Below are 12,649 nucleotides of genomic sequence, written 5' to 3'. Positions count from 1 at the left end.
TGGATCTTGATAAATAAAAATTTCAATAAATTACCATCTACACTCTCAGAAATCTAATAAAAAGGATAGTTGCAAGGAAAATGCTAAATAATACATAATAAAAGAGATCTTGAACTTTTGTACAAATGTGCTTTTAGTTATGTTTTTATCTTCCAAATCATGGCATAACCCAAATCATTAGGGGCTGGGGCAACAAGACACGAACCAAAGATTAAATGTCCCCATAGGCCAGCCCGGTGGCGCAAGTGGTTGAGTGCGCGCATCGTCCGCTGTATGCCTGGGGTTCGCTGGTTCGATCCCGGCGCACCAACGCACCGCTTGTCAGGCCATGCTGTGGCGGCGTCCCATATAAAGTGGAGGAAGATGGGCATTGATGTTAGCCCAGAGCTAGTCTTCCTCAGCAAAAAGAGGAGGATTGGCGGATGTTAGCTCAGGGCCAATCTTCCTCACCAAAAAAAAAAAAAAAAAGGAAATAAAATGTCCCCATAGATCTTACATAAAATACTCCTTCAATCTTAGAGAATCAAGAATTAACTTGATGAGGAAAACATTATCATCAGAGATACATAAAATATGTTTCAGCCTTAAGAAACTATTTTTATGGGGCCGCCCGGTGGTGTAGTGGTTAAGTTTGTGCACTCTGCTTCAGTGGCCCAGAGTTTGTGGGGTTTGGATCCTGGGCATAGACCTACACACCTCTCATCCATCCAAGCCATGATATGATGGCGCCTGACATACAAAATAGAGGAAGATTGGCAGAGATGTTAGCTCGGGGCCAATCTTCCTCACCAAAAAAGAAAAAAGAAACTATTTTATGTCACTAGCCACCTAGCAAACCTGAGAAAATGCTTTGAATTAGCAGATATGAGAAGAGTACAGCTAGAATTATAACTTTTCCAGAATATTACCTATGCTGTAGAATATCCATGAAACTATTTAAGGGAACATATATATTGAGAATACCCTTGTAATCAACAATGTCAACCTGAAAGGCATATAAGATGACACAGAATTTAACATTTCTATCAACTTAAAAAAGAAACTCAAACCTTTCCAGTTCTTTCTTTCTGTCCTCCAAACGCAATCACAGTTCTGATTGCTGCCAAGACCTCTTCAGCGACTGCTCCAGCTTTTGCATACGCCAAGAGTTCTCGATTAGTAAATGACGAGAGTATCTGTTTAAAAATGCAATTTCAGACCATTTAAAATTCTTTAACAAGTTAGTTTTATCTTTTGTAAATTAAAAATAAATATATACACAAATGCTGCTTGTATGTTCATAGGCACATAGAACCAAATGTTTTACTCATCTTTGGTCATGATGTTCTATTTTTTAGTATACATATTCACTTTGTAAGCCACTTTAAATACCTTTTGGACTGAGATGATCCAAAAATTAAATTAATTAAAAAATTAAAATTTTTATTTTCTCACTAAATACCTCATGGATCCTCATCTAATAAATAAAACTGGGACTTTTGGGAGATCTTAAATTTCATAAAAGGGGGTATAGACTATAGTCATTAACAAAAATAGAAAAAAAGGCATTATATTAAGGAAATACGGTGTGTGCTCAACACACAATCGCTAATGGTACTCTGGTTCAGAAGTGTGAAGGTGGGAGGCCAGAAGAACGCAGGGGACCAAGCACTGTGCTCTGACAGGACTTCCAGAAGGTTTCACATGCCAAGGGAAGCAGAGAGTTCCCTTTGCTGGTGCTCCTAAGCAAAGCAATACATTCAGCCACAGGGAGGTCTTTGTTTTATGGATGCTCTTTGATCCTTCTGTTTGCTTCCTGAGCATTAATTCCATGGAAGGAAGAGTACTGGGTACTTTTTATACACAGGATCTCACTAATTTAATTCTTCTCAATTGGCCATTAAAGTAGGTTTTTTTTCCCCCATTTTATATATGAGGAACCGGAGGGATGAAGAGGTTAAGTAATTGGCTAATAAGTGAAATATCCAGGATTCAAGGCTGAGTACGTAACAGCTTCAAAGCCTGAATTAACAGCCACTGGAGTGACTGTCTCTGTCTCGAACCCAGCCACTGACATGTGAACTGGGGTCCCAGAGGGCCCTATTAGGAAAATTGGATCAACTGGCAGGGCAAGGACTAAGGTTACTATTTGTACCTGGGATGCCTAAGTAGTCAACCATCCAACTAAAGATTATACACAAAAACAATTCATAATAAAATTCTGATTAAATAGTGTTACACTTTTTCAATAAATAATTTACAGGCATTTGTGGACTCGTTTGTATAAGTAATATCAGTCTATTCCATACTATCAGAAAATCTCAAACTTGTTTTGATTTTACCAGTGCATTTCTTCCTTTGCTGAGTGTGACAGTAAAAGGAGCTATGATAGACGTGGGAATGGGTGGGTGAAGGCAAATGAACATTTAGTAACCACTAATGTAGTTACATTAACCACTAGGACACCCTCACCATTTTCTATTTTAGCCATTCTGTGATGTGTAGTGATATCTCATTGTAGTTTAATATGCTTTTCACTGATGGCTAATGATGCTGAACAAGTTTTCATGTGCTTACTTGCCATCTGTATATCCTCTTTGATAAAAAGTCTGTTCATATCTTTTGCCCATTCTCTAATGGGTTTGTTTTTTACTATTGTGTTTTGAGGGTTCTTTACGTATCACAGATACTAGTCCTTTGTCAGGTATGTGCTTTGTGTATCATTTTTTCCCAGTCTGTAGCTTATCTTTTCACCCTCCTCACATGACTTTCACAGAGCAAAACTTTTTAATTTTGATGAAATCTAATTTATACATTTTTCTTTTTAAGGATGGAGCTTTTAGTGTCAAGTCTAAGAACTCTTTGCCTAGGCCAAGATCCCAAATAATTTCTCCTATGTTTTTTTCTAAAAGTTCCACAGCTTACATTTTACATATAAATCCATGAACTGTTTTTAGGTAATTTTTATTTACAATGTAAGGTTTAGGTGGAGGTTCTTTTTTTTTTTTGTCTGTGGATATCCAATTGCTCCAGCGCTATTTGTGGAAAAGGCTATTCTTCATCTATTGAATTGCTTTTGTACCTTTGTCAAAAATCAGCTGGGCATATTTATGTAAGTCTATTTCTGGGTTCTCTATTGTTTCATTGATTTATGTGTCTATCCCTCCACCAATATACTATAGCTATATAGTAAGCTTCATATCAGGTAGACTTGTTCCTGTCACTTTATTCTTCTTTGTCAAGATTGTTTTAACTATTCTAGGGCCTGTGTCTTTTCATATAAATTTTAGAATAAGCTTGCTTGTCTATGTCTACAAAAAACCTTACTAAAAGTTTTTCACAGGAAATGCCTTAAACCTGCAGATGAGTTTGGAAAGCACTGACATCTTTACTATGTTGAGTCTTCCAATCCATAAACACACTATGTCTATCCATTTCATTAGCCTTGATTTCTTTCCTCAGCATTTAATAATTTTCACCATACAGATCCTTCTATGTTTTGCTAAGTGTATAGCTAAGTATTTCATTTTATTTGGAGTGATTATAAATGGTATTAATTTTAATTTAATATTTAAATTTTGGTTTATGCATGTTCATTGTTAGTATGTAGAAATGTAATTGATCTGGTATCCTGTGACGTTTCCAAACTCAGTTATTAGTTCTAGGAGATTGTTTATAGATTCCTTGGGATTTTCTACGTATAAAATTATGCAATCTATAAATACATATAGTTTTATTTCTTCCTTCCCATTTTGTATACCTTTTATTTCTTTTTCTTGCCTGACTGCAATCGCTAGATGTTCTAGTACTTTGCTGAAAAAGAGTGGTGAGAGCAGACTTCCTTGCCTTCCTTATTCCCAATTTTAGGGGAAAAGTATTCAACCTTTCACTTAAATATGATTATTAGCTGTAGGGTTTTGCAGATGATCTTTACCAAGTTGAGGTAATATCCCTCTGTTCTTGACTTGCTGAGAGTTTTTTTACCATCAATGGGTGTTGGATATTGTCAAATGTTTTTTCTGTGTCCATTGATATGATCATATGGTTTTTTCTCATTAGCTTATTGATATAGTAGATTACATTGATTGATTTTCAAATAATGAACTAGTCTTGTATAGCTGAAACAAACCCCATTTGGTCATGGTATATTATTCTTTTGAAATATGGCTGGATTTGGTTTGCTAATAAGTTATTGAGAAATTTTTGTTCTTAGCCCATGAAAGGTATTGGTCTGCAGTTTTCTTTTTTTGTATTTCCTTTGTCAGGTTTTAGTATCAGGGTAATACAGTCATCTATTGCTTAACAACAGGGACATGTTCTGAGAAACGCATTATCAGGCCATTTCGTCATTGTGTGAACATCACAGAGTGTACTTACACAAACCTGCTACACAGCTAGACTATACGGTACGAATCTTAAGGGACCACTGTCGTATATGTGATCTGTAGTTGACTGAAACTTCATTATGTGGGGCATGACTGTACTGACTTTATTAAATGAGTTGGAAAATGTTCTTTCTTCTGGGGGAAAGAAGAGAAAGTGTTCTCTCTTCTGGGAGAGATTGTATGAAATTGATATTAATTCTTCTTTAAATGTCTGGTAGAATTTTCTGGTAAAATCATCTAAGCCTGAAGAATTCTTTCTCAAGAGCTGTGAAATTACAAAATAATTTCTTTAATGATTACAGGGCTATTTAGATCATCTATTTCATTGTAGTTGGGTGTTGGTAGTTTGTAGTTATCAAGGATTTGATCTCTAAGTTTTCAAATTTATGAGGGCAAAGTTTTTTGTAGTATTCCCTTATTATCTTTTTAATGTCTGTGGGATTTTTAGTGACATCCTTTATTTCATTCTTGATACTGTGATTTGTGTCTTCTTATTGATTTTTTCGAAGAACCAGCTTTCTGTTTTATTGATTTTCTCTATTATTCTCTACTTTCACTTTCACTGATTTCTGCTCTTGCTTTTATTTTCTTCTTCTGCTCCTTGACTTAGTTTTATTTTGCTCTTCTTTTTCTAGTTTCTTGAGGTTTTAACTTATATTACTGATGTGGGACCTTTCCTCATTTCTAATGTAGGCATTTAATGCTATAAACTTCCTCAGCTCTTTCTTTAGCTGCATCCCAAATATTTTGATGTTTTGGTTTTGTTTTCATTTAGTTATATGTACTTTTTCCTTTGAAACGTCCCTTCTAATCCATGGATTATTTAAAAATGTATTACTTAATTCCCACATGTTTACAGATTTTTCTCATGGTCGCTCAGTTATTTGTTCTAGTGTGATGCCACTGTAGTCAGAGAAAACACACTTTATGGTTTCAACTCTTTTCAATTTATTGAGGTTTGTTTTATAATCCAGGATATGATCGATATTGTGGAATTTTTAATTGTGTATCCTGCTGTCGCTGGGTACAGTGTTTTATAAATGCCAATTAGATCCTAATGGTTGATTGTGTTGGTCAGATCAAGGCAGACAAGCTGCCTTTAGTCTAGTACTTCTATTAGTGCAGAGAGGGGGTGTTGAAGTCTCCAACTATAATTTCTATTTATCCTTTCAACTCTCTCAGTTTTTACTTCATGATTTTTGTGGTTTGTTTTTTTTTATGGGCTTTTTTGGTGAGGAAGGTTAGCCCTGAGCTAAAATCTGTGGCCAGTCCTCCTCTTCTTGCTGAGGAAGATTAGACCTGAGCTAACATCTGTGCCCATCCTCCTCTACTCTGTATATGGGATGCTGCCACAACATGGCTTGATGAGTGGTGTGTGTAGGTCCGCGCCCAGGATCTGAACCCATGAACCCCGGCCTCTGCAGCAAAGCATGCGAATCTTAACCACTATGCCACGGGCCTAACACTACTTCATGTATTTTGAGGCTATGTTATTTGGTGCATACACATTTAGGATTATTACGCCTTTCCAGTGGATTGATTCTTTTATCATTATGTTCCTCTTTTTAATAGTAATTTTCTTCATACTGAAGTGCACATTATCAGGTATTAATATAGCCACTCTTTTCTTAACTTAATGTTTGTATGGCATATCTTTACTATCCTGTTACTTTCACGTTACCTATGTTGTTGAATTTGAACTAAGTTTCTTGTAAGCAGCATATAGTTGGGTCATGTTTTTTTAATCCACTCTGCCAATTTCTCTTTTAATTGGTATATTTAAACTGTTTCAATTTAAAGTAATTGGTGGTATATTAGCAGTTATGTGTACCATTTTATTATTTGTTTTCTATTTGTTTCCTCTGGTTCTCATTCCTCTGCTTCTCTTTTCTTGCCTTCTTGCAGGTTACTTGATCAAGTTTTAGGATTCAATCTTGATTTATTTATAGTGTTTTCAAATATATCTTTTTGCTTGTGTTTCATAATGGTTGCTCTATAATATTCATATGTGACTTATAAAAATCTACTGGCATCAATATTTTACCACTTGGTTTTCTTGGTTCAATCATCAAATATAATTTAGAAATCTCTCAGGGAAAAGGAGAGTCTATTGTATATTCCCAAATTTCTGTTCTTTCTGTTGTTCCTTTTCCCTTCCTGATCTTCCAATATTCCTTTTATCATTTCCCTTCTGTTTGAAAAACTTCATTTAGCCAGTGTTTAACACTAGGTGTGCTAGTGGAAAAGTCTTATAGTTTTCCTTGATCTGAGAATGTTTTATTTCCCCTTCACTCCTGAAGAACAGTTTTATCAGATACAGTGTACACAGTTCTTTTCTTTGAGCACTTGAAAAATATCATGCCACTTCCTCCTGGCCTGCATGGTTTCAGATGAGAAATATGTTGTCATTCAAATTGGTGTTCCCCTATAGGTGCTGTGTTTCTCTCTAGCTGACTTCAAGATTTTCTTCTCTGTCTTTAGTTTTCAATAGTTTAATTATGATGTGCTTTGGGATGGAGTTCTTGGGGTTTACTCTGTTTGGGGTTAGCTCAGCTTCTTGGATCTGAAGCTTTGTTTTTCACCAAATACTGGAAGCTTTCAGCCATTATTTCTTCCAATACTCCTTCAGCCCCACTCTCTTTCTCCTCTTCTTTTGGGGCCTCAATGGTAACAAATGTTGGATCTTTTGCTATTTTTCCATAGGTCCCTGAGTCTCTTTTCATTTTCTCTCTGTTTCAGAGTGGGTGAATTCTGTTGTGCTGTCTCCAGGTACACTGATTCTATCCTGTCATCTCCACTCAACCAGATTGAGCCCATCCATCATGACTTTTATTTCTGCTGTTTTATCTTTCACTTCTAGTTTCATTTTTGTCCTTTTTAAAACTTCTATTTCGTGGCGGATATTTTCTATTTTTTTCTTTTGTTTCAAGAGAAGCTGTAAATGATTAGTGAAGCATTTTTATGACGGCTGTTTCAAAACATGTCAAATAATTCTTACATCTGATTTATCTGAGTGTTGGTTCAGTTAATTGTTTTCTTCTGATTCAAGTTGTGATTTTCTTGGTTCTTGGTAACAAGTGACTTTTTTTGTGTGTGTGTGAGGAAGATCAGCTCTGAGCTAACATCCATGCTAATCCTCCTTTTTTTGCTGAGGAAGACCGGCTCTGAGCTGACATCTATTGTCAATCCTCCTCCCTTTTTTTTTCCCCAAAGCCCCAGTAGATAGTTGTATGTCATAGTTGCACATCCTTCTAGTTGCTGTATGTGGGACGTGGCCTCAGCATGGTGGGAGAAGCGGCGTGTCGGTGCGCGCCCGGGATCCGAACCCGGGCCGCCGGTAGCGGAGCGCATGCACTTAACCGCTAAGCCACGGGGCCGGCCCTTCCTCCACTTTTTATATGGGACACCACCACAGCATGGCTTGACAAGTGGTGCGTTGGTGCCTGCCCAGGATCCGAACCAGCGAACCCCAGGCCGCCACAGTGGAACGCGCACACTTAACTGCTTGCGCCACAGGGCCGCCCCCATGTCAAATAATTCTAACATCTGATTTATGAGTGTTGGTATCAGTTAATTGTTTTCTTCTCATTCAAGTTGTGATATTCTTGGTTCTTGGTATAATGAGTGACTTTATATTGTATCCTGGACATTTTTTCTATTATGTTAGGAGATTCTGGGTCCTGTTTAAATCTTTTATTTTAGGATGCAGTTACCTTGTTTCGGTTTAGTGTGCAATTCTTGGCCTACTTTCGTGAGCTGTGGTTCCAGTGGCAGGTTGGGGTGTGTGTGTGTGTGTGTGTGTGTGTGTATGAGTATGTGTGACGGAGAATGTCTCTGAGCTAACATCCATTGCCAGTCTTCTTCTTTTTGCTGAGGAAGATCTGCCCTGAGCTAATATCTGTGTCCCTCTTCCTCTACTTTGTATGTGGGATGCCACCACACCATGGCTTGATAAGTGGTAATGTAGGTCCACGCCTGGGGTCTGAACCGTGAACCCTCGGCCACTGAAGTAGAGTGCGTGAACTTAACCACTATGCTACTGGGCTGGCCCCCCAGTGGCAGTTTTATATTCAGAGACTTTGTGGTATTATTTTTGTCAGCGTGGTTTATCTGGAGCTGCTGGGGCTCCTAATGGCCCCTGCTTCTGCTACCTGAGGGGGGGGAAGTGGTTTCTCAAGGGCAGGCCACCAGGTATCATTTGGTGCGGAAGGGTGTGATGGTTTCCCTATGTGTGCTCTCTAGTTGCCCCAGTGTCTCTGGGGGAGGGAAGAGAGTCGCGAGCAAACAAGTTTAAAGAGGCTTCCTGGACCAGGAGGCTTCTTGCGACTCGATGCATTCCTGTTTTGCCTTCTTGCCTCAGTGTCTCTGGGTTTGAGAAGAGACCTTCGGCTCACAGCAACAAAGCAGCTTCTCAGGCTAGGCCACATTTCTTTTTTAATATGGCTAACAACCAGAGAATTTAAGAAATTTGTTTGAAATCATACCAAAAGTTTATGGCAGAGTGAGGATTAAAACTTAGGTCTCCAGCAATAAGCCTAGGGCTCCATTTATTAAATAAACTGTATGTGAAACAATGCATAATTAATTATTGAAAGATTAACTTCCTGTCTGTTTTCTTAACTAGAATGAACATCAATACATTTTAAACAGTTTTTCAACAAATACTGAATGAAGATTTGCCACCTAACTTGCTTAATCTTCTAGCAAAAAGCAAAATCAATTAACACAAAATTAACAACAAAGCTTTTGCCAAATATTTCAACTGACGGATATAGAGATGCAATTTAACTGCCAAGAACATCATTTAAACTCTGTGGTACTCTGAGCAGCAAATCAAGAGAACCCTCAGAACTTCAGGTTCTTCCTCTGTAAAATGAGATAATACCTATACTTCAGAAAGATAACATATGTATTTCCCTGACATACTAGATGCTCAATAAATGGTAGTTACTGTTTGCAACAGTAAAACAATATCCATCCTACAGAGTCAAAAATCTAAAACTTACAGCTTGATTTATTTTGTGTTAGTCTTGGCTTTGGTTGGCCCTCCATTATTTTATATCCATTGGTCACACGAATTTGTAGTGCTTTCTCTAAGTTGTTTTGAACCCAACAGAAATTACATACTGAGACAATCTCTCCACCACAACCCACTCTTACATTAAATCAGTTTAAAATGAACACCATGCCCAGTCTTAAAAAGGAAAATAAGTTTTATAAGATCATTGTGAGGGGGTGGGGAGGGCCATCTGTACTGCTCTGCCTTTGTGATTTGGAGAGAGAACTGCACGCTTAGGATTTACATGCATATGGAACTAGAAAGTATTTTTTTAAATTATTTTCTACCAATGCATTCAAATCTGTATAAACATAAAACCATTTACAATGCTGACAAAACTGTAAAATCAGTTTACAAATTAAACAAAATCTTCAAAACCAAAAACATTCAAACCAATAATGTTTGTTAATTGAATGGGACACATGCTGTTCACTGAACTTGACTCCATATTTGCTGTGAAAATATGGAGTCTGTCTACTACAGAACACAGCTCTTTAAGAGGTGAGCATGCCTTTTACATGAAGGGGAACATGAGATACGAGAGCTGCTTCTTTCTTTCTTTCTCATCTCTCCCCCAGATAACCACATGGCCCAGGACAGCATGGAGTCCTGGCAGGAGCAGGACACAGAGGCTGCATCTGCTTATTCCCACTGATTTTGAACAGAAGATTTAAAACTAAGGATCAAGTATAGAGTCGGGGTCATCATTTGGTAGAAACAGCCTTCCACTGTGGGGGGTGGGGTGGAGACAGTTCCAAATCTGGATTCACCTACCTTTGCCCACATGGCAGCTGACAGTCCAAGAAAAGGACTGACGGCCAAAATCACAAGGGTTAGCTTCCAACCACGTGTAAATCCTACTATAAAACCGGTGAGAAACGTTGCTATTGACTGAAAGAACATTCCAATTTTGTCACCAATTCCTTCATTAATTTTGGAGACATCACTAAAAGAACAGATAGTGTTAGAAATAAACATCAGAATTGTGAACACAGAACTTTTCTCCTGAATCTAGTTGTTTTTGGTTTGTTTTAGCCTGGGGTAAATTAATTAACATCCAAGGCTCTTGCTGGGAAATATCCCCAGAAGGCATCATGTTGTTGCTCTACTGCACACTCTCCAAGGATTTCTTGAGTCTGGCAAGTGCAATCCCTCATTCGGGGCTAGTCACGCAGGTCCACTCATGCTCTGCTAGAGTACTGGGAACAAAAAGACGCCTAAGACATGGTCGCTGTCAGAAGGACTTTAGTCTCATAACTACTTCTGAGTGATGCACTAACCTCCTAACAGATCTGATGACATCGCTTTCATTTTAATAAGAATAAGAACCACGTCTGAGTTAAACATACAACTGGGTACTTACTCTGTGAGCCGGGTGTTAAGCTCCCCAACATCATGCACGTCAAACCAGCCTATCTCCTGTTGCATTATAGCATGAAAAAACTGTTTTCTAATCTTGTGTATTTGTCTTCCAGCTGCCAGGCACCAGAATGAAACCTGAATGTAGGCAGCAACAAGCACACTAGCACCGATTCCAGCGTAATAATAGGCATACCTGAAAAACAACAAGAATACTGCACATACTCTGTTTTCTAATCCATGCCTCTTTCCCAAAAAGACCACTGATTCTTACTTTTTTAGTTATCTAGCTATCTTGCCATCCTTAACAGATAATAAGGGGTTGTAACAAGCAGAGTTGATGGTCGGCATCCAGCTATGTCTGCACCAGTATAGTGTGGAATGGTTAAGAGTGTGGTTTCTGCTTTGGCTCAAATCCCAGCTCTTAACTGCTGTGTGTAATCTTGGGCAAGCTGCTTAACCTTTCTAAGCCTCAGTTTTCTAATTGGTGAGATGGAGATAAGAATAGTAACGCAATAATGCATGTAATACACTTTTGGGCCAATGCCCGACACATAGTAAGCACTCAGAGAATGCCAGTTATTGTGAAAGACTTGTGTGGCGCCTGGGAGCATCACAGCACCAGGTAAGATCTACCATTGTAGTCCTGCCTACCTGGATTACCTCAATATCAGCTGATGAGCACTTTGGGGTGGTTTCTGCACACTGGGGAATGGAAAGAAGTGACAGAACTTCCCAGAAAGTGGAACCAAGAGATGGAAATAGTCCCCTGGCCTTCTGGGCTATTAATCTGGCAGAATGTGGATGCCAAGAGCAACTGAAAATAAAAAGTATTTTTATATCATCTGCCTAACTGGCCATCATGAATCATCCTAAAATACTTAATGAATCAGAGTAGTCCTTCCAGTTTAAACTCTAACAATAAAAATATGAGCATCTTCTAAAACTAGACCCTTGATCATCTAGAAATGTTGAATTTGTTTCCTCACTTTGAGTCTTCATATTTAAGAAAGCAAATATCTCTTGGGTTTTACTAAGCAATTAATTTTTAAGTTCAAGACAAACATTCTAAAATGAAATATAAGATATCAATAGTCCCATTTTTAAAAGTTTACTACTTGCCATTTTCAAATAAAAATGTTTGTACGAACCACAGAGAAGCTATAAAAATGGCTACATAATAACCAGAAAGTTGCTGAAGTTACTGTTCACAACTCAGTGTTCAACCCAGCAGGCATCTTGGTAAACATATCTTCCCTGAGCTACACCTTGTAATTTTCTTTTTTTTTTTTTTTGTGAGCAAGATCAGCCCTGAGCTAACATCTGTCAATCCTTCTCTTTTGCTGAGGAAGACTGGCCCTAGGCTAACATCCGGCCGATCTCCCTCCACTGTATGTGGGACACCGCCACAGCACGGCCTGACACTCGGTGTGTCAGTGCGCACCTGGGATCCGAACTTGGGCTGCCAGCAGCGGAGCCCGCACACCTAAGCGCTACGCCATGGTGCGGCCCCCTACACCTTGTAATTTACAATGTATTTGTCAGATAAGATGCAATTAGAATACTAAATTTTAGTTAATATATAACTCTGTAATTATTCATTATCCACGTGTTAATGATATAACAACAGATAGCTAAAAACAAATAGCATTTAACAAGAACTCACACTTTGAGAATCAGTTAATGTATTTTAAACCATTAGTCAATGTTTACTCAAACAAAATATATTTATATTTAAGCATTTATAAGACAATTACAAGACATTCTGTTTTATTTTCCTAATATAAAAGAAAAAGCTTTGCACAGGAATCTGTGTAGGTACTTGCTTCTCATCTTTCAAAGTATGATCAAGTGTCTCCATTTCCTT

At 38.0% G+C, this 12,649-nt stretch overlaps 1 protein-coding gene across 1 annotated transcript; it reads right to left on the bottom strand.

Moving 5' to 3' along the window:
* Positions 1–1,043: 1,043 nt before the first annotated feature.
* LOC147918172 (ATP-dependent translocase ABCB1-like) lies at positions 1,044–12,284 on the bottom strand. The gene is made up of 4 exons (XM_087434051.1): positions 12,280–12,284; positions 10,787–10,978; positions 10,198–10,369; positions 1,044–1,175 (listed from the first exon to the last, which is right to left on the bottom strand). The coding sequence occupies exons 1-4, from the start codon at positions 12,282–12,284 to the stop codon at positions 1,044–1,046; spliced, it is 501 nt and encodes a 166-aa protein (XP_087290177.1).
* Positions 12,285–12,649: the final 365 nt, after the last annotated feature.

The sequence above is a fragment of the Ceratotherium simum genome, chromosome 1, assembly GCF_057802395.1.
Source record: "Ceratotherium simum simum isolate JZ-2026a chromosome 1, ASM5780239v1, whole genome shotgun sequence".
Taxonomy (NCBI): Eukaryota; Metazoa; Chordata; class Mammalia; order Perissodactyla; family Rhinocerotidae; genus Ceratotherium; species Ceratotherium simum.
Note: the sequence above shows the minus strand (reverse complement) of the source record. Positions and strands in the feature narration are given on the sequence as shown.